The sequence below is a fragment of the Ammospiza nelsoni genome, chromosome 16 (genome assembly GCF_027579445.1).
Source record: "Ammospiza nelsoni isolate bAmmNel1 chromosome 16, bAmmNel1.pri, whole genome shotgun sequence".
In the NCBI taxonomy this organism is placed as follows: Eukaryota; Metazoa; Chordata; class Aves; order Passeriformes; family Passerellidae; genus Ammospiza; species Ammospiza nelsoni.
In genome coordinates this window covers 8,394,099-8,411,203 of record NC_080648.1, presented here as the reverse complement: position 1 = coordinate 8,411,203, position 17,105 = coordinate 8,394,099, and the positions used below count along the sequence as shown (strand labels likewise).

The following is a 17,105-nucleotide window of genomic DNA, read 5'->3' as shown; positions in this document are numbered from 1 at the left end:
ATTCCTGGAAGGTTCTGAGTGTATCAGCATTGTTTCACATTTCCTGCCATTTATTCTGACAAATGTTTATCCATTTGACTGGAGGATTCCAGCTGGAAATGCATGCATGAAGTTTTTTTAAATAATAAGTTTTTTAAAAAAGTGTTGCAGCTGTTTAAGAACAAGTCTCAGGATAACACACTGTCCTCTCAAGGTTAAAATAAATAACCTGCCAACCCTTTAATGGAGATCTCTTTCTTTACAGTCCAGACTAAAAATGTGGCAAGGATCAACTACTGCCCCAAGGGCTTGGGATTGACTCATTGGTGAAACCTAAGTATCCTAAATTTAGGACTGAATTTTATTCCCTGACCAATCACTTCACATAAATTCAATAGAGACTTGATGTATTAAAGTTTCCATGCAGTGAATCCACAAAGTTTGTCTTGAAATTTCCTTTGTGTTATTTCTGAATTACCTCCTTTATAAAGTCTTTCAGACTTTAGTCTAAAAAAAAAAAATGTAACTGCAGCTTTGAGAAAGGTATGAAAATAGCTCAAGGAAGCCTTCTGACAGCTCCTCCTCCCTCAATCTGAACTTGGCACTGAGCAAGCCCTTTGCAGGGCATGCTGCCACAACCTCAGGTGCTACAGCCCTGAGAACACCTCAGTTAAACCAGCTAAATCAGACTGTTTGCTTTTACTGTGTGGCAGAGGATCACAGAGGATCATTGGTGATCAAAATGTTGAGTAAATACTCAATATCACATATCATATTAATACAGAACTAACTGCAGACCACTGCAGAATTGCCATCATTAGCTGTGTGTCAAATCAGAACATTCAGTCCCCAAAGTGTTTGTGAAATCACACACAGGACACTCACAGGTATGTTTTTTGTATATAATTATTTGTGGAAAAGAGCAGTTTTTCATTGGAAACAGTTTAAGCCTCAACAGAAGTAATTCCCAAGCCTTCCAACTCTGAAGTCATGCTGTGCAGTTTTTCACCCAGTTCTTCAACTTTTAATCAGTTAAAAGGGGAAAATTCCCAGCTTAAGGACTAACATTGCCAAACCAAAGCAGATGCTGCTTCAGGTTCTCACAGGGGATTAGAGCCTGACTCTTGGTGTCACACCATGGAATAGCACACTGTTATCAAAAGGAAACCCAAGAACACAGATCTTTACAACTGAAATTTCTGTGAAAATACATCTGAAGAAACAATTGGAATTTAAAAGCTCTACAGTCAGTTTCTCTCAACCCTTTCTTTTAAAAGGCTCGACATACTTAAGATCTTTATCTGATTTAACCAGAACAAAGCAATTAACTTTTACATTTCCTAAGTACTTACTGCAAAGTGATCAAGAAACTATGTATTTTTTAGTCATGATACAGGATTTACAAGTAAGAACCTCTAGCAGTAGTTGTACCAAATTTTGTCAACAGTTTTTGTTCTATATTGACACCTGCTGACCATTTCTCCTGACTAGTCAGTTTTACTGTATCACAACTTTATGCATTAGTTAGCCAAATATATATAAATATATACATACTAGTTGGCCAAATAAATCTAGGATTTCAGTCAAATCTCCTTCAAGATCTTATAGAGTGGGTGAATTTATTTAATCTATACATATACATTTATTTAATCTATACATATATGTGTATACATATGTGTGTATATGTGCCTGTATTTGTATACATACACACACATTTACAGAACTCCAGTAAGACCTAGACTGCTCATGTCTGCTGAAAGAAGCTTTCACAAATTTCTTCAGAGCACAGAAAGGTTTCTGCCATTTCAGACAGTGCAAGTGTCTATAGAGAGCTGTAAACAACTGGAAAAAGTCTCCTGTACTGGAATGGTGCCTCCTGTGACTACTGCCCAAGGAAAGAGGCCATGGGGTCATCAGGTCTCTGCCTTTTCATTCTGTAAGCCTCCATCTCCTCTTCTGTTGGCTCCCTGGTTTCATACTGGCTGTTGTATGGCCTCTTCCTCTCATCTAACTGCATGATTTCTTTGATGTGGAGAAGTCGAGCCTCTTCAGCATTTAGAGCCTGAAATGAGAGCAAAGACAATCAAAAATTGCACAGTGAAACTTAGATTAAAAACCCAACAATGAAGGTTTGTCTTAGATTCCTGTATGATGGACAAGGGGCAAGCACAAAGGTGGGATAAGCAATCCACATCTGTCTGGCTCACCCACAGCACATTTCACTTAATGCTTATTTTTTAGTGTTTAACATAAAATGATGGTAAAATGCTATTTAGTAAACAAGACACTATAATCTCTTTCCAAATGTCAAAATCAAGCAACAAACTCCCAGGATTTACCTAAAATATTATCATGATCTAGCAAGTACAAATGAATTGTTATATGTTTGGAGTTTTAATTTTTAAGCGCTATGTGCCATCTCATTCCTCAAACTACTACTGCTGCTACTGGAAAAGAAGTTGCATTTGTACCCTGCTTTAATTAAGCACAGTTTAACATGTTTCCTCTGAGAGCAGCCCAGAGCAGGCTGTGTGGCCACAGCAGCCCACTGCTGCCCAGTGGATGGGGCATGGATTTGTTACACCAGCTGTGAGACTGGGCCAAGCCTGGGATACAAAGTGCAAAATTCAGATTTAACACTGCTTTGATCTCTCCATCTTTCCTCAATACACAAATCATTGTGTTCTGCCATGTCTTTTATAGATCTACAGGTGTAATAGGTGCCTAGACATCAAATGTTCTAAGTCATCTAAATTAAGTCTTCAAAACTAAATATTTATTGAAGCTTTGCCTGAGATTTATGGCAGCTTTCTAGGGGATGGACTTTAGAACACCTAACAGCATTTTAAATTTAATTTAGCTCAAAATTAGCATCAAACTGCCCCATGGTATATCACCAGAACAACATTACAGGCTTCATAAAACTGATACTGTAAAATATGTCATGTTCCTTTTGCCACGAAGCCACTGAAGATTATAGTGCACCTTTTTTAGTTTTTCTTGCTTCTTTTTCTCTTCACCCTCACTGTCAGAATTTGAGCTCTTCTTGTGCTTCTTCTTTTTCTTCTCTTTCTGTTTCTCTTGGTGGATCTGTAAGGTGGGAAACAAGTCACTGTTAAGATTCAACTTGCCAACATTAATAATGCCCAAACCATTAAATCCAACCTTCTATTAATGCTATTTGAGAGCCTAGTTTTCAATGGGGATGTTAATGCTCTAATAATGCAGTCTAGTAATTTTCAGGCTTATTATTCTACAGAATTTTGTAGATAAAATGTTGAGGAGAAGTATCTGTCTTCCAGAGAAAGGGATAATTCCTACCTCCATCAGTGTTTTGGGTTTTGTCATGTGCTCTGCCTCCTCAGGCTGCTCCTCCATTAAACTTGCCTCTGTATTCTGTACAACAGACAAGAACAAGGATACCCTGTTACTGACCACATCTGAAAGGGGAAGGACAAAAAAAATCCCAAACCAACCTCCCTCAAAAAGCAAAACAGTCTAAACCTAAAGTAAGAATATGAATGCTTTTAGCTTTTCCACATAATAAACAAGAGAATACTTACAGCAATTTCCTTCCCAGCTTCTCCTGTACAGTAGGAGTACTTGACAAAGGAGTGGCAGCACTTGTAACCCCACTTGCCTTCCTTCCAGTATGAACCCCAAATGCACTGCAGGAGAACACAGCACACAGTTACTCCTGAAAGAGGCAGGCTGAAATTTCCTCCTGAGCTGATGCCCTGGTAAGCAAATTACTCAGACATCCAAAAGGAAACTAAGAGAAATATTTATGCTATTTTACATGAACCTTACAGGTACACTGTCAAAAAAGTGAATCACAACAGGATGTGGTCAACTTATATTCAAAGTGAAAGGTGAATAGAATAACTTCTCCTTTAGTTTAAGATTGCCATGGCAACTCCTCAAATTCACATCACAACTATGACAATCTGAAGTTTCTCCTTAACAGAAAAGGGAGAGTGCCACATTGAGACAGGAGAAATGTATTTCATGTATTACTTAGATTATACTGCATCCTAATATACCTCCAATGCGATGGCATTTAATTTTAAAAAATTTTAAACACAACCTAGGACTTACTGTATGGTTGTTGATCTTCACATCCTCTTCATACTTAGAACAAGCAATAGCTTTCTCCTGTCCTTTGATGACTGTTCCATGCCTAGAGTACTCCACATAATCTTCTGTTTGAGCCAACAGAAGTTCAGCTGGGGGGGCATCTAAATGTTCTTGGCCTCCATACTAAAATGCAAACAGAAATGGCATACAATAGTTTTGGAAAAAAACCACTTCTTATATAGTTAAACAAACATTTCAAAAACATGACCTTTGGTACCTTGTCAAAAGGCACAAAAGTGACAAAGATAGTTTAATCTTTAGTGAAGAGTTAAGACAGAAATACATCATCTCCTATGGCCACTGTGGTGTCTTTTGGTGTTTAGTTTTGTGGGGTTCTTTGTGCACGTGTTTTTTTGTTGTGTTGTGTTGTTTGTTTGTTTTTGTTTTGTTTATGCTTGTAGAATGACGACAGTGATATTCCTCACTCAAAGCAGAAAATCTTTAGAGACCAAGCCAAAGACCAGCTTGGGTAGAACCAGAGCAATACTTCCTGCCCCCTCCAAACTTGAATGTTGACATAGTTAGAATCCAAATGGATTATTTAGTTCTTTTCCAGCTGTCCAAGACACAAGTTGCAATATATAAAATAAGTATTTATCTAAAACACTGTACCCAAAATTTGAGTCAGAAAGAAATTCAGATTTCTTCAGTGGAGAAATTCTGACAGTTTAGGGAAGAGCTCCCAATAATGTAAATACCAGCAGACTTTCAAAGGTCCCAATACTAAATAAAATTATTCACTTGATGAGATAGTGTGTATAGATATAAAAATATTTTAAGTCTAAGCTGCTGAGAACAGCTGATGCCCTCTCACATAGGATTAGTAATCTTACTTGTTCCCCAAGACCCAGACTTCAAACAGAATTCCTATTAAATAAACCAAAATGCCTGTTACCTTCTCTAGGATGCTTTCTTTCTGCTGTGCCTTGAAATCTTCTTTTTTCACTTTGAAAGATTTATAGAGGAGTTCTAATTTTGTAGGGTCTGCTTGAAGATGAACTTCAGAGCCTTTGTCATAAGCCTCCCAGGCAAACACTGTGTACACAAAAGGTTCCATTCAATACTTTAAAACTGACACACATTCAAATTACATCCTTTAATTCTGAAGCAATTTCAAATAAGGCTCAATTTATAAAGATTTATTTATTTCTCTTTTGCAAGAAAGCAGCATTGTTAAGGATTTTAAGTGACTTTCCTTCAAGAACCCCAAGCCCAAAGCCCACTTACGCTGGGTCTGTGCCATGGAAATGGTGTCGCCTGTGTAGCGAACGAAGTTGTCACCTGCATACCCAACTCTGCAGAAAAGAACACAATGCTTAGCATTTGTAACATGATTTCCTCTCAAATACAAACACAGAAGTGCAACAGGTAAGTAAAAATTCTCTTGTGCACTAAGAGTTAAGAACAGAAGAAGAAGGTGCATTCCACTTGATATATGGAACAAAAACCTGGAACAAACAGGAAGCAAAAATGCTCCCTGCAAAGCCATGAAAGCATCAGCCAGCCACTCAAAAACTCTGATTTCTGTGTTCAAGGGACACATGACACAGCCCTGGAGTTCTGTTTGAGATGCCAAGCACTAAAAGTTAAACTTGGACCTAGTAACACAATAAATATCCATAAACAGTCTGTGATATTCCAGCACAGTGATTCTCACTTCTGGATTCCTGACTCTTCAGTCCAGACCCAGCATATTTGGCTGAGTTTAAGAAAGCCTGGGATACTTTTACTGCTCTCAGTAAAGTGAGACACTGGTGCACAGCTCTTGAAGAGATGCACAGTCAGCACATGAAACACACACTGAGGATCAAAGAATGCTAGCAATCCAATTCCCCACTCTTTCATCTTCCTAAAGCCACTCTGAAAAATGTACGGTCTGAAAAGCCGTGGCAGAAATTTAGATTCAATATAGGTCAAATTATGACTTGATACAGAAGCAAAAGCATCTGCACCTAAAAAAACCAATTGACTGGCATGACTCTAGCTGGGGGCAAGGAGAGGTGGAAAGAGCAATATTTGCAATCATTTAGGTACTGCCATTCTATTTTAGGCAGTGAGCTAACCCAATTACTGCTCTCTGAACACGTTTTACTCACAGCCTGTTTGCTCTGTACATTCCCAGCACAACACAGGTCAAGTGTCTGAATTGGGGGTTCAGGGAGACAGCCAAGTGTGCTGTCAAAAGCCTATGGCAGCTTTCATTAAGTATCTAGACAATGCCAAAGCTGCATTTTCTATGCAGAATCAATTAATATAGAAGGAGATCTTATTCCTAATTGAAATATTTTGTTAGCTACCACAAACACCATGCTAGTCTCCAAAATCAAGAAACAAGGGATAAAGTTTAAGATTTGGCTACTGAAATATTTTACATAAATATAATTATTGTTTACAGGCATCACCTCTAGATGCAGCAGTGTCCTAGCCCTTGTACAGATAATTACACTAAACCATGGTCCACATGTGACTGAAGATTAAGGAACAGTCAGTATTATAAAAATACCACTTCTATATACTAAACCAAAATGTGTTTTTAAATAAAACAGATTTTTTCTAGGTTTACTGATATGTGTACATGTAACTGACTAGAGATTCATTAGCAGAAGGACATACAGGTAAAAGAAATATAAAACAATTAATATAATTTTTAAGAGTTTTGTTGGATATACAAACATGACCTCATTTGAACTTACTCATCTGGATTCTTGCCCGTGTTAGCATAAGGGTTCTCCCTCATTGCTCTTGTTTTGGGATCATAATAAGCAGAGTTTGGATCTAGATTCCTCAAGTACTAGGGAAAAAAAACCGACATAAAAGATACTTAATGTTAATGATTTTGAAAGAACTGAGGTTACACTTGCATCCTCCAGTTTAGATGTTTTAAGAAGTTCTATCTGTGCAAAAGGATCACCTTGATGAAGTTGTAACATGGGCAGGAACAGAACTGAGAACAGACCTTAACTTCCAAACCCCTAGACCCATAAACGAAGTCATTAATAACTGAATGTGTAATTTGTTGAAATTAACTGCCAGGAACACAGAGGAAGATCTGCCCAGAGCTCTTTACTCACCTTGGCAATGTCCTCCCGAATGCGCAGATTTCGGACTGTGATGCGTCTCTTCGAGTCAAAGTTCTGCCCAGGCATGTCAATGTCATCTGCATACTTGTCTTCATCTTCATCTTCACTGTTATGATCTCTTTCCTGAGGAGAAATGGACAATTTCTAATTAAAAGAGTTCCTTCACTCTGGAGACATGTACAAGGATCTCATTTTAGTGGTTTCCTTAAAATTCTTAATCCCTGTAGTTACAAGGTGGCACAATTTTCCTGGGCTTAAGCATTCTCTCAGGATAATCTAGCATTCAACATTTCAGAAGCACTCTTGTTAAAGAATTTTCACTTCCTTCTATGGAAATAATTATCAAAACATAATTAGGATGATATTAAGAAAACAGTTATTTTGGTCAAAATATACCACATGGTAAAATCTAGTTATGTGCTTGCATCTCTAAGGTTTGACAACACATAGGAATTAAAACAAAAAGCCTCTTTATGAAATCCAGCAACCTCTGCCCAAAGCAAGAGGTAGGCAGTGGCATGGACACAACATTCAAACCCTTGTGCCACCCTTATTTTACTGCTCCACTAACTACAGGCTCTTCCTTTGCCCATGGTGTGATGCAGTGGGTAATCATCTTACTGTCTGTGAATTTGATTCCTCTTCTCCCCACTGGTGTCTTGGGGAGTTCTGCAGCAAACAAAGAGCACATCAGCAGAGAAGACAAGATAGGGGGAAAAAGCAAGGCAGCAGGGCTACAAGGGCAATCAAAGCAGAGCTTCATGCTGGATACAAAACACAATTTACCACTGGCCCCAAATGCAGAAACACTGCTACATAACATTCTAGCAGAATGCTCTTAGCTGGCTCTGTGACAGACACATGTTGGAGAATTTTTAACAGTATCCTCAACAAAACTTCTAATTCTTTGCAAGAGCAGCAAATTCTAAAACTGTTGCTGTTATTTAGAGCTTGTTACACCTTTGAACACTGAGGATTTAGACTGTAACATTTCATACCGTAAATATAACCAAGCTGCAACTCTGAAAGCTTAAAAAAAGAATTCAAGAGATATGTATTCAAGAATTTAGTCAGGATTTACAGGAATACTAAGCACTTAGGCAGAATTTAAGTTCAACAAACACAGCCAGGTTTAATTTTTTTCACCTGCTTAAAATTAACTGAAGAATACTTGCAGCAGTGAAGGTGGGAACACTGGGAGCCATGGAACATGGACCAGCACTGACTATGCAATCCAGTCCCAGTCCTCTCCCTCAGAGACAGCTCTTAAATTTAAACACACTTTGCTTCTTACAGTGCCACTTATAAGCAGTAAATATACAGAAGCCAACAGTGTTTGCTTCATAGAATGGGCAGGAAAAGAGGAGGAATCTCTTCTTTTGGGGAGTTCTGTAGGAAGCACTGTAGTCTGGGCGGGGTGGCAGATGGAGCTCACTCTGCCATCTAGTGACAGCCCACGGGGGACAGCACAGCCTCTGCAAGGAGGCTTTAGGTCAGCACTTCTGACCAGTAACAGCCTCTGTTTTTTCCCCCATTTTATAAGTCACTGTGCAGTGATTTTATCTTAAACCAATTTGCTTCTTCTTCCCAATTTACTTTAAACATTACTAAATCAGTGCAGAGTCATCACCTCATCACTAGGCAGACCAGACCAATCTTTTAATAGGAGAAAAGCATTTTGGTATAGGAAAAAAAATTACTGCATGGAAAACAAGCTTTTCTACCCCAAAATTCCATGTTAATTATTTCAGCAACAATAATAGTCACACAGAATTTCTGCCTGCAAGGGGAACATAAAGGAATTTTCATTTCAAAGAAGATGCTTCAAGTTCTTGAGTGTGACACAGAACATGCTGGTGCTAGGAAAACCTTTAAATTACTGAAGGGCATAAAACCCAATAGCAGACCCTGTATAGAGAGTAAAAGAGTCAGAAAGCAGAAATAATCTGTTTTGAATTGATTCAGCCTAAGCAAAAATAGATTAGCTAAGTTTACTTACCACTTGCTCCAGCTTCCCTGATGCCAACTCCTCCTGAAGCTTCTGGGCTTTCAGGGTACGTTTGGCCTGTGCAGCACAAAAATGCATTTGTTTGAAGATTTCTCCTCAGTACCAGCTCTAATATCAACAAAGCACATTATAAGTGTCCCTCCTCCAGCCCAGCCACACCAAACACTAACTCTGTCCCCAATAAACCACAGCTCCCACGTACCAAATCAACCTTGGAGTACTCCTCCACAATTTTCATGTGCTCCTCTGGGTTGTACCCATTCCACCTGTCTCGCTTCCCATCGTAGTCAAACATCAGCTGGGGCTGCACGTGCTCATCTGGGGCAATGTTCATGCCTGTGTATTTTGCTCCAACTTTCCTGGGTCTCTGAAAGAAAAAAAAAAAGGATGGTTAGATCAGTCCATCAGGTTACTCACTCACATATCCTTTAAAAAACACTATCAATCAAGCTCCTTTAAAGCAAGTTAAACTCAGCACTGTAAGGCTGTGGATTGTAAATAAATGTAAGTAGTTCTGCACTTTTATGCAGCACAACTGACTTCAAACTCCATAAATTCTTGTTTATATTTTCTACAACTAAGGAAGCAATTAAAACAGTTTCTAGGGGTGGCTTCTACTTGAGATGAAGCAGGAAGACAGACACAGCAGCACTTGAGTTAATGCAATTAGTAAGAAAAGAACATTTTCACCTATTTTTAGACCATAGATCTTATGACAAGCAGAACTGATGGATGACACACTGAACTGTATCACTTTCCCCCTTCATCAATAATTTCTTTAGAAATTTCTAGGCCATCTCTCACTAGCTGTAACATTTTCCAAAACAGCTTTTCCAAGCCCAGTATTTCATTTACAGCCACCTGTTTTTCACAGAGATTAAACTCCTGTGGGATTCAAAGCCATTAAGGCAGGGCCAGAAGGGAGATCACCTCCATGCAGTCCCTCACCTCCCTGCAGCTGTTACACCTCCATACTGTTCTGTCCTTACCTCCATGCAGCCCTTACACCTCCATGCAGTCCCTTACACTGCTGTGCAGTCCTCACCTCCCTGCAGCCCTGCCCTCACCTCCCTGCAGCCCTCACACCTCCCTGCAGCCCTCACACCTCCCTGCAGCCCTCACACCTCCCTGCAGCCCTTACCTCCATGCAATCCTTCTTCTTGTGAGTCAGGGCCCCGCAGTTCTCGCAGGCTCCCTTGCGGTACCGCGTGGCCACGGCGTGCTGGGGGCAAACACAGCAGCAGTGTCAGCCCTGGGACAGCTCCCACAACAACTCCATGTCTGCAACACCCCTCAGGAGTGTGAGCCTCCCCCAAAGCCCAAACCTGCTGGATAGAAATTCCTGCCCCCTCAAAAGCACACAGCCAGACATCTCCCCTTTATTTCCTGGGAAAAGCACCCTGCGTACCTCCTGAACCCCTCGTTTGTACCAATCCCCAGAGGAGTTGTACTGCTTCTGCTTCTCTGGCTGAGGTCTCTGATGCTTTAGTGTGGGTCTCTTGGAAGGATCTATGTACCATGGCACTGAGGAGATGTACTGAGGAATATGAGGGTTGATGTCTCTGTAAGAGATGTTGTGCAATGAAAACGTGGCAGGGAAAAACCCGAAACGGCTCAGTCTAACAAACAACCCTCACATTAAAGCTCAAGTGCTTTAGGAGTGATATTAAATAATGAACTTGGTACAACACACTACAAAATAAATTCTCATTTTGATAAACACAGACTGTGAAATTTTGCTGCCACCTAATTTACCTAAACTGACTCCAAATCAAATGCTTATTCTGTGTAATGTTACTGAGCAAAAAAACCAGCAACATTTCTCAGAAACAACAAGCCCTGTGAAAGCAAGGGAGAGGCAACAGATGAGGTACACTGTAAAACACCCCTGTGCTGTGTTTTGCTCACTTTTAAAATACCACATGTTATTACCTTCATGGATGGGACTTTTTTAGCAGATCTGTCAGTAGCTGACAAAAAATAAACACTGAACCTACATTCTTCTAGAAAGTACCTCATGGCTGGAATATTAAAACACAAACTTCAACTATTTACTTCTACAGTAACTCATACTGGAATCATGAGTTACCCTCACAGTTGCTCTGCTACCAAAACATTTTTCCTCAGCAGCTTTAGAACATCCACAGCTTTAGTAAAACTTACTTTCCCTCTTCATCCACTTCAGCAGGTGCATTCCCCAGTTTTCTCTGTTCTTCTAATTCTTTCTTTTTCCTCCAATCTTCCCTCGTCATCTTCTTTGGTTCCTCCAGGCTCACATCATTTGCTCCTCCTGCAGGAGGGGCGTTCGCTACCGCACCTGAGGCCATTTTGGCTTTTATCCTTAGCGTAAAAAAGAGAATAAAATTAGAAAACAAAAAAAGCCTTACAGATCCATACCCTCTGACATCACAGCTCTTCAACGTGACTGTGCGTCACCCAGTGAAACGAGCTAACTCCGGATCACGCATTCTCGACATGCCGCTGTCCTGACAAACAGCCCCGGTGCCGAACGCACACAATTCCCTCAGCGCCAACCGGGGACCCGGGCCTGCGCCTACCCCGGAAGGGACGCGACAGAACGGCCGCGGGGAAGCAGCGCCAGGCCCGGGCGCAGGGCCGGGCGGGGGAGGGCAGCACTTGCTCGGAGCCTACAGAAAGCACCCTGCCCTGTCCTGTCCTGTCCTGTCCTGTCCTGTCCTGTCCTGTCCTGTCCTGTCCTGCCCTGCCCTGTCCTGCCCTGCCCTGCCCTGTCCTGTCCCGATCCCGGTCCCAGCCCCGGGTCCCGGCCCGCTCCCCAGCCCTGTTTACCTACCAGGCCGCAGCTCTGTCCCACAATGCACCGCGGCCGTGCGCAGTTCCGGGGCGGAGCCACCTCCCCGTGCCGCGCCCGCCCCGCCCCGCGTGCGGCTGCGCGCTCAGCCAATCGGCTGCCGCGCGTGGGTCGAAGCCGCCAATGGGCGGCTCGGGGCCGGTTTAAAACACGGCGCCGTTGGCCCTCAGGGTGCGCTGAGGTGTTTGAGAGCAGTTCGGACTTTGTGGCTCTGCTTTTCCCTGTGCTGTCGCTTTCTGGGGTGAGTTGAGGGCTCGGGGTAGGGCCGGACTGGGGCTTTGTGCTTCAGGCTGTACGGAGAAAAGGCGTTTCGGCCAGAGAAAGGCAGTAAAGCTGGGGAAGGGTTTAGGGCACAGCTGTGATGAGGAGGGGCGGGTCGTGCTCAGCCTGGAGGAGGCTCAGGGGGCCTTATCGCTGCCTATAATCACCTGAAAGCGCATTCAGCCAGGTGGAGATCGCTGTTTTCTCTCAGACAGCTGGCAGCAGGACAAAAATAAATGGTATCACGCTGTGCTGGAGGGGTTTTGAGTTGGCCATTAGGAAGAATTCCTGATAGAAAGGGTGGTTACACATTAGAACGGGCTGCCCGGGGGGTGGTGGAGTCGCTGTCCCTGGAGGTGTTTAAGGAAAGGTTGGATGCGGCACTCGGTGCTATGGTGGTGTTTAGGTTGGACTTGATTATTTAGAGAACTTTTCCAGCCTGATTAACTGTGGTCCTGAGTTTTCCTGCATTCCTCTGTAATGAGGAATTGCATGTTCACCTGTGTGATGGCAGCGATGAGCACTAATAGTGCCTTGACACCTGAGGGGCTTTAGCTGACCTGCTCTATAATGGTGGGAAGTAGGGGTTTGTTCCCTTGTCTAGAGACCAGTATGTGACAGCTCTGCTATTTTTAATGGGGTTTGCTTAGAAAGTGTGTTGTGATGAGACAAATGACAAAAGAAGTGCTTTCCCTTTTTCCTCTGGACTCTACAGGGTAGCCTTATCACTCTGAAGATGGCAACTCTGATCTTTGTTGATCAGGAGAACAGTGACCGTCCTGCTCCCAAGAGTCAGCTGAAGCTCCCTTCAGGATCTTGTGCGTATTTGCTGCCCTGAGCCAGTAAGGGATCAAGGGAAAGGCATAAATCACATTTTGTTAGTCACCGCTTTTAATGGTAAAAGTTTCCCATTTATAAATCCACTCACCCAATCAATTCTTCCAAGCTCAGTTGGTATAAAATTGAAGATAACTCTGTGCTTTGTCATAATTGTGGCTTATGAGTTATAGATAGTGAACAATGATTTCCATGACACTTAGTTTTCCAGCATGTGCACTTACTTAGGCAAACTTTATGGTTGCTGATGTTTGCTTTTTTTCTCCCCCCCCCCCATTCCAGCAAAAGTCTTAGCTGAAAGAAAAGTTAACACTCCACTTCCTAAAAAAGCAATCAGTGCTTCCCCAGTCACATCTTGCTCTGTCAGAAAGGCTCTTGGAAATGTGAATAAAACTGAAGGAGTCACAAGCAAGACGGATAAGCTAAAACAGAAAAGTCAGCCTTGCACTGTGAACAAAGTGAGTACAACACACTTATGGGGAGGAGGGGAAATCTGTAATTTACCTGCTATGATTTAACTGTGATATAATTAAGCACCACACAGGTGCTCCCTTAGTCCCCCTTTGATGGGATAGGGGGTGAGAATTGGAAGGGGGAGTGTGAGAAAAATAATGGGCCGAGATTAAGGCAATTTAATAATAAAAAAATCTCAAAGAATACCAAAACCAATTCCTTGTCACCAGTTGACTAATGCCTTGCCAGTCCCCAAGCAGTGGTAGCCCTGCTTTCCCACCAATTTTCCTTGCTGAGATGCCATGGATGCTCAATATGAGATCCCTCTGGGCAGCTGGGTCAGCTGTCCTGGCTGTGCCTCCCCAGCCCCCTCACTGCTGGGGTTGTGAGGAGCAGAGAACGCCTGGGCTGGGCAAACACTGCTTGGCAATAGCTGAAAGAGCTGTTTTCATCATGAATCCAAAACATGGGCTCATAGGAGTTGCTAGGAAGCAAAGTTACTTTATCCTGCCTAAAAGCAGGGCACCTGTGTAGATGGTTCTAGAGAAAATAGTCTGAGTTTGTCTTATCCACACCTTAAGAGTTCCCTGTTCTAGTGCAGTCACCTCTGACCACCACATAGAGTACTGCACTATATAAGCTCAGCTGAAACATTTGCCCATCTTCATCTTATTTGTATTGAGGGCATTGGAATTTAGGCCTGAGAAAAGTATGTCAGGTGTGCTTGGCTGTAGACCTGAACAGCACAAGAAAGCCACTACAAATATTCTACAGCAGCTCAAGTAATGTTACTTCCTCTTCTTATGCCTAACAAAGACTGGATTGGAAAGCTGCCATACAGTGCCTGAAGAAGATTGGCCAGAAATAGAAAATATGTTTCCTTTGGATCCTCAAGGTAAGAACTATTGATGTAATTATTAAAATTAGCAATAAGGCTTTAATGAGTGGTGGCATCGTTGTGAGAATTTGTCCAAGCTACTGTGGCACACAAGCCAGCATTGCATTTCTCCTGAGCCCTTTCTGAAACACAAAGGTGCTTGCTGCTTCTGAAGTACTTTGCCAGGAATGAGGTGGCATTTCTAACACTTATGGCTGTGCCTCAGATGGGTCATTCTGAGTCTCTTATTGTGGTGACAGGAAACACACTCCAAATAACCAGGTATTAGCTTAGTTCATTAAATAGTGACTAGTAGATAATAACTAATAGATAGACTATCCAAAGGAATACAGGAAAGTGTGCCAAGAATTGTAACTGAAGAGATTCCTACTGCTCTAGGATATAATAGTTGAAGATGAAACTTCTAAAGTTATTCTTAGGCCAGCCCATTTCATTCTCAGTCCTTCAAAGTGTGTCCTTAACTTTCCTCTTCATGTGTGCAAACTACAGTCCCCAAGACTGCTGTGTTGATGAAATGTGCATGCTTTGCTTGCTGAGTTACCAACTGCTGTACATTAGCAGTTCCATTTGCAGCCTAGTGTTTCCATCAGGGTTGGTGTATGGGTTTCATGGACAGCTGAAAGGTGTAATTGCAAGTAAATACCCCATAAGAGGAGACTGTTGTGGTGTTTTAGGTTGGCTCCTATTTAATTTAGTCTAGAAAATTTTGCAGCTTCCCAGACTACTGCACACTTAACAGTCTTTCTTCAACAGATTTTGAGAGTTTTGATCTTCCTGAAGAATACAAACTAAGCAATATCGACCTGTGTGGTGTTCCCCTCATGGTATTTGAGAGGACATATGACAGATGTGTGAGCATGGCTTCTTCACCAGTGAAGGTGGAAGAGATTTCATGGGAATCCAGTAAGTGGAAGCTTTGCAGACTTTCAGTACACACAATGCTCATCAGCGCTCAGGGCAAAAAGCCAGCTGGCTGCAGCAGTGAATTGCTGCTGCTGTCTGAGCCACCAGAGCAGTGCACCAATGTCACACAGCTTCTGGTGTGTAGCCAGGCTCAGTGTACCTGGCCAGCACTGCCATCATCTCCAGTGGTGTCACTGACTTGTGGCTGAACCCAGCTGCCACCAAGCACCACACAACTTGCCTCCCCTGCTCTGGGATGGGGAAGAAATCAGAAGAGAAAATGTGAAAAAACTCATGCTTTGAGATAAAAGCAGTTTTGATAACTAAAGCAAAAGCCATGCATTTAAGAAAAACAGGACAGGGAATTCACTGTTTCCATCAGCAAGCAGGTGTTCAGTGTCCTCACAACATCATGCCTTCATCACATGCAGTGGTGGCTTGGGAAGACAAGTGCCCTAACTCCAAATGTCTCTCTTCTCCCCCAGCTTTGTCTGCTGAGCATGGCACCATATGGTCTGAGATATCCTTGGGCCCCTTGGGATCAGCTGTTCTGGCTGTGCTCCCTTCCAGATGCTTGAGCACTCCCAGCCTCCTCCTCACTGGTGGGGTGGGGAGCAGAAAAGGCCTTGACTCTGTTGCTGAGCAGTGCTCACACAACTGAACCATCCCTGAGTTAGCAACACTACTTCCAGCACAAATGCAAAACACAGCCCATACCAGTGGCTGTGAAGAAAATAAACTCTACCCAGTGAGAAGCACTGAGCAACCTTTTGTGGTGCATTGCAAACTGATCAGTTAGGTGGCATTGGTTTATACAATGAAGCAATATTGCCCTTGCTTATTCAACAGGTTTATGCTGAGCTGCTGGGAGCTAGCTTATGTTTGTGTGCATTCTGAGTTTGAGGAACTGATTTGATTTGTTTCTAACTTTCAGACTTGCTACAATCAACTGCTGACTTCCTTGCTACCCTGGATGAGATCATTGACATGCCACCTCCAATATATGATGATTAATGTGTGCTCTGAAGTTTTTTTTTGAGGTCAAATTTAATATAATTCTGTATTTTAATAAAGGCTAGTTTAACCTATATACTGTTATACCTTTCCTTTTTCAGTGAGCCCAAGGTAGCAAAGTAGAGCTTTGAGGAGGAGGTTCTGACCAGCAGAACCTGGGTAAGCTCCTAAGCAAGGCTATGATGCACTGCTGTCACCTCATCTAGGAGCTGGCACCTGCTGGAGTGTGTGTGACAGGCAGTGAGGTCAGAAGGATTTCCACCTAATTTGATCTACCAAACATGCAGGGGTTTGACCAATTTGTGTATCTGGTGTAAAGTAAGCACTAGAACTGGTATTTTGGTATTTGCCCTTTGAACCCGTTTGCTCTTCACAGTGGCTGAGGGGGTGTGTGTTGGGTTCTTACACACCTGTAAATGCTTATTGCAGAAGAGTGCCTGCAGTGAGGCACTGAATGTGGTCACACAGTGCCACCACATGGCCTCTTGGTAGGCAGCACACAGGTAAAAAAGCACATTGGTGTGTGAGGCCCCAGGGAGCAGTGGTATGAGACAGTGTGGAAATGACATGAATGTGAATTTAGGTAGTAACTCTTTGTATGTATAGACACCTCCCTGGGGGAGAAACACTAGCACTTCATCTGTGTTATGGAAGTTTATCAGGGTCAAATGAGATTTGGTTTTTTTTGTTCCTTTGAAATACTCA

The 17,105-nt window shown here is 42.4% G+C and overlaps 2 protein-coding genes across 3 annotated transcripts; one reads left to right on the top strand and one right to left on the bottom strand.

Moving 5' to 3' along the window:
* Positions 1 to 867: 867 nt before the first annotated feature.
* On the bottom strand, positions 868 to 12,243 carry SLU7 (SLU7 homolog, splicing factor). 2 transcript variants are annotated; one of them, XM_059483436.1, is made up of 16 exons: positions 12,017 to 12,243; positions 11,368 to 11,544; positions 10,613 to 10,766; positions 10,346 to 10,426; positions 9,407 to 9,571; positions 9,196 to 9,261; positions 7,818 to 7,865; positions 7,188 to 7,319; positions 6,810 to 6,907; positions 5,344 to 5,411; positions 5,012 to 5,151; positions 4,078 to 4,239; positions 3,543 to 3,647; positions 3,301 to 3,375; positions 2,965 to 3,069; positions 868 to 2,041 (listed from the first exon to the last, which is right to left on the bottom strand). In XM_059483436.1, the coding sequence occupies exons 2-16, from the start codon at positions 11,529 to 11,531 to the stop codon at positions 1,862 to 1,864; spliced, it is 1,743 nt and encodes a 580-aa protein (XP_059339419.1). In that variant the 5' UTR covers positions 11,532 to 11,544; positions 12,017 to 12,243; the 3' UTR covers positions 868 to 1,861. The 2 variants fall into 2 exon arrangements, with proteins under 2 accessions (XP_059339419.1, XP_059339420.1); XM_059483437.1 differs by lacking the exons at positions 7,818 to 7,865; positions 12,017 to 12,243 and having other exon boundaries at positions 11,368 to 11,924.
* PTTG1 (PTTG1 regulator of sister chromatid separation, securin) lies at positions 12,181 to 16,474 on the top strand. Its single transcript, XM_059483439.1, has 6 exons — positions 12,181 to 12,275; positions 13,011 to 13,113; positions 13,415 to 13,590; positions 14,402 to 14,480; positions 15,237 to 15,386; positions 16,321 to 16,474. Exons 2-6 carry the CDS (start codon positions 13,032 to 13,034, stop codon positions 16,398 to 16,400), a joined length of 567 nt encoding a protein of 188 aa, XP_059339422.1. The 5' UTR covers positions 12,181 to 12,275; positions 13,011 to 13,031; the 3' UTR covers positions 16,401 to 16,474.
* Positions 16,475 to 17,105: the final 631 nt, after the last annotated feature.

What these genes read in the sequence shown, in the direction of transcription:
- SLU7 (XM_059483436.1), bottom strand. Translation starts at nt 11,531, where the DNA reads ATGGCCTCAGGTGCGGTAGCGAACGCCCCTCCTGCAGGAGGAGCAAAT. An exon ending in AGAAGAAGGATTGCATGGAG is followed by an intron (nt 9,572 to 10,345) that starts GTAAGGGCTGCA and finishes TTTTTCTTTCAG; the next exon opens with AGACCCAGGAAAGTTGGAGC. An exon ending in AGGAATCAAATTCACAGACA is followed by an intron (nt 7,320 to 7,817) that starts GTAAGATGATTA and finishes ATTTCTCCTCAG; the next exon opens with GAAAGAGATCATAACAGTGA.
- PTTG1 (XM_059483439.1), top strand. Translation starts at nt 13,032, where the DNA reads ATGGCAACTCTGATCTTTGTTGATCAGGAGAACAGTGACCGTCCTGCT. An exon ending in AGCCTTGCACTGTGAACAAA is followed by an intron (nt 13,591 to 14,401) that starts GTGAGTACAACA and finishes TGCCTAACAAAG; the next exon opens with ACTGGATTGGAAAGCTGCCA. An exon ending in GTTTCCTTTGGATCCTCAAG is followed by an intron (nt 14,481 to 15,236) that starts GTAAGAACTATT and finishes TTTCTTCAACAG; the next exon opens with ATTTTGAGAGTTTTGATCTT.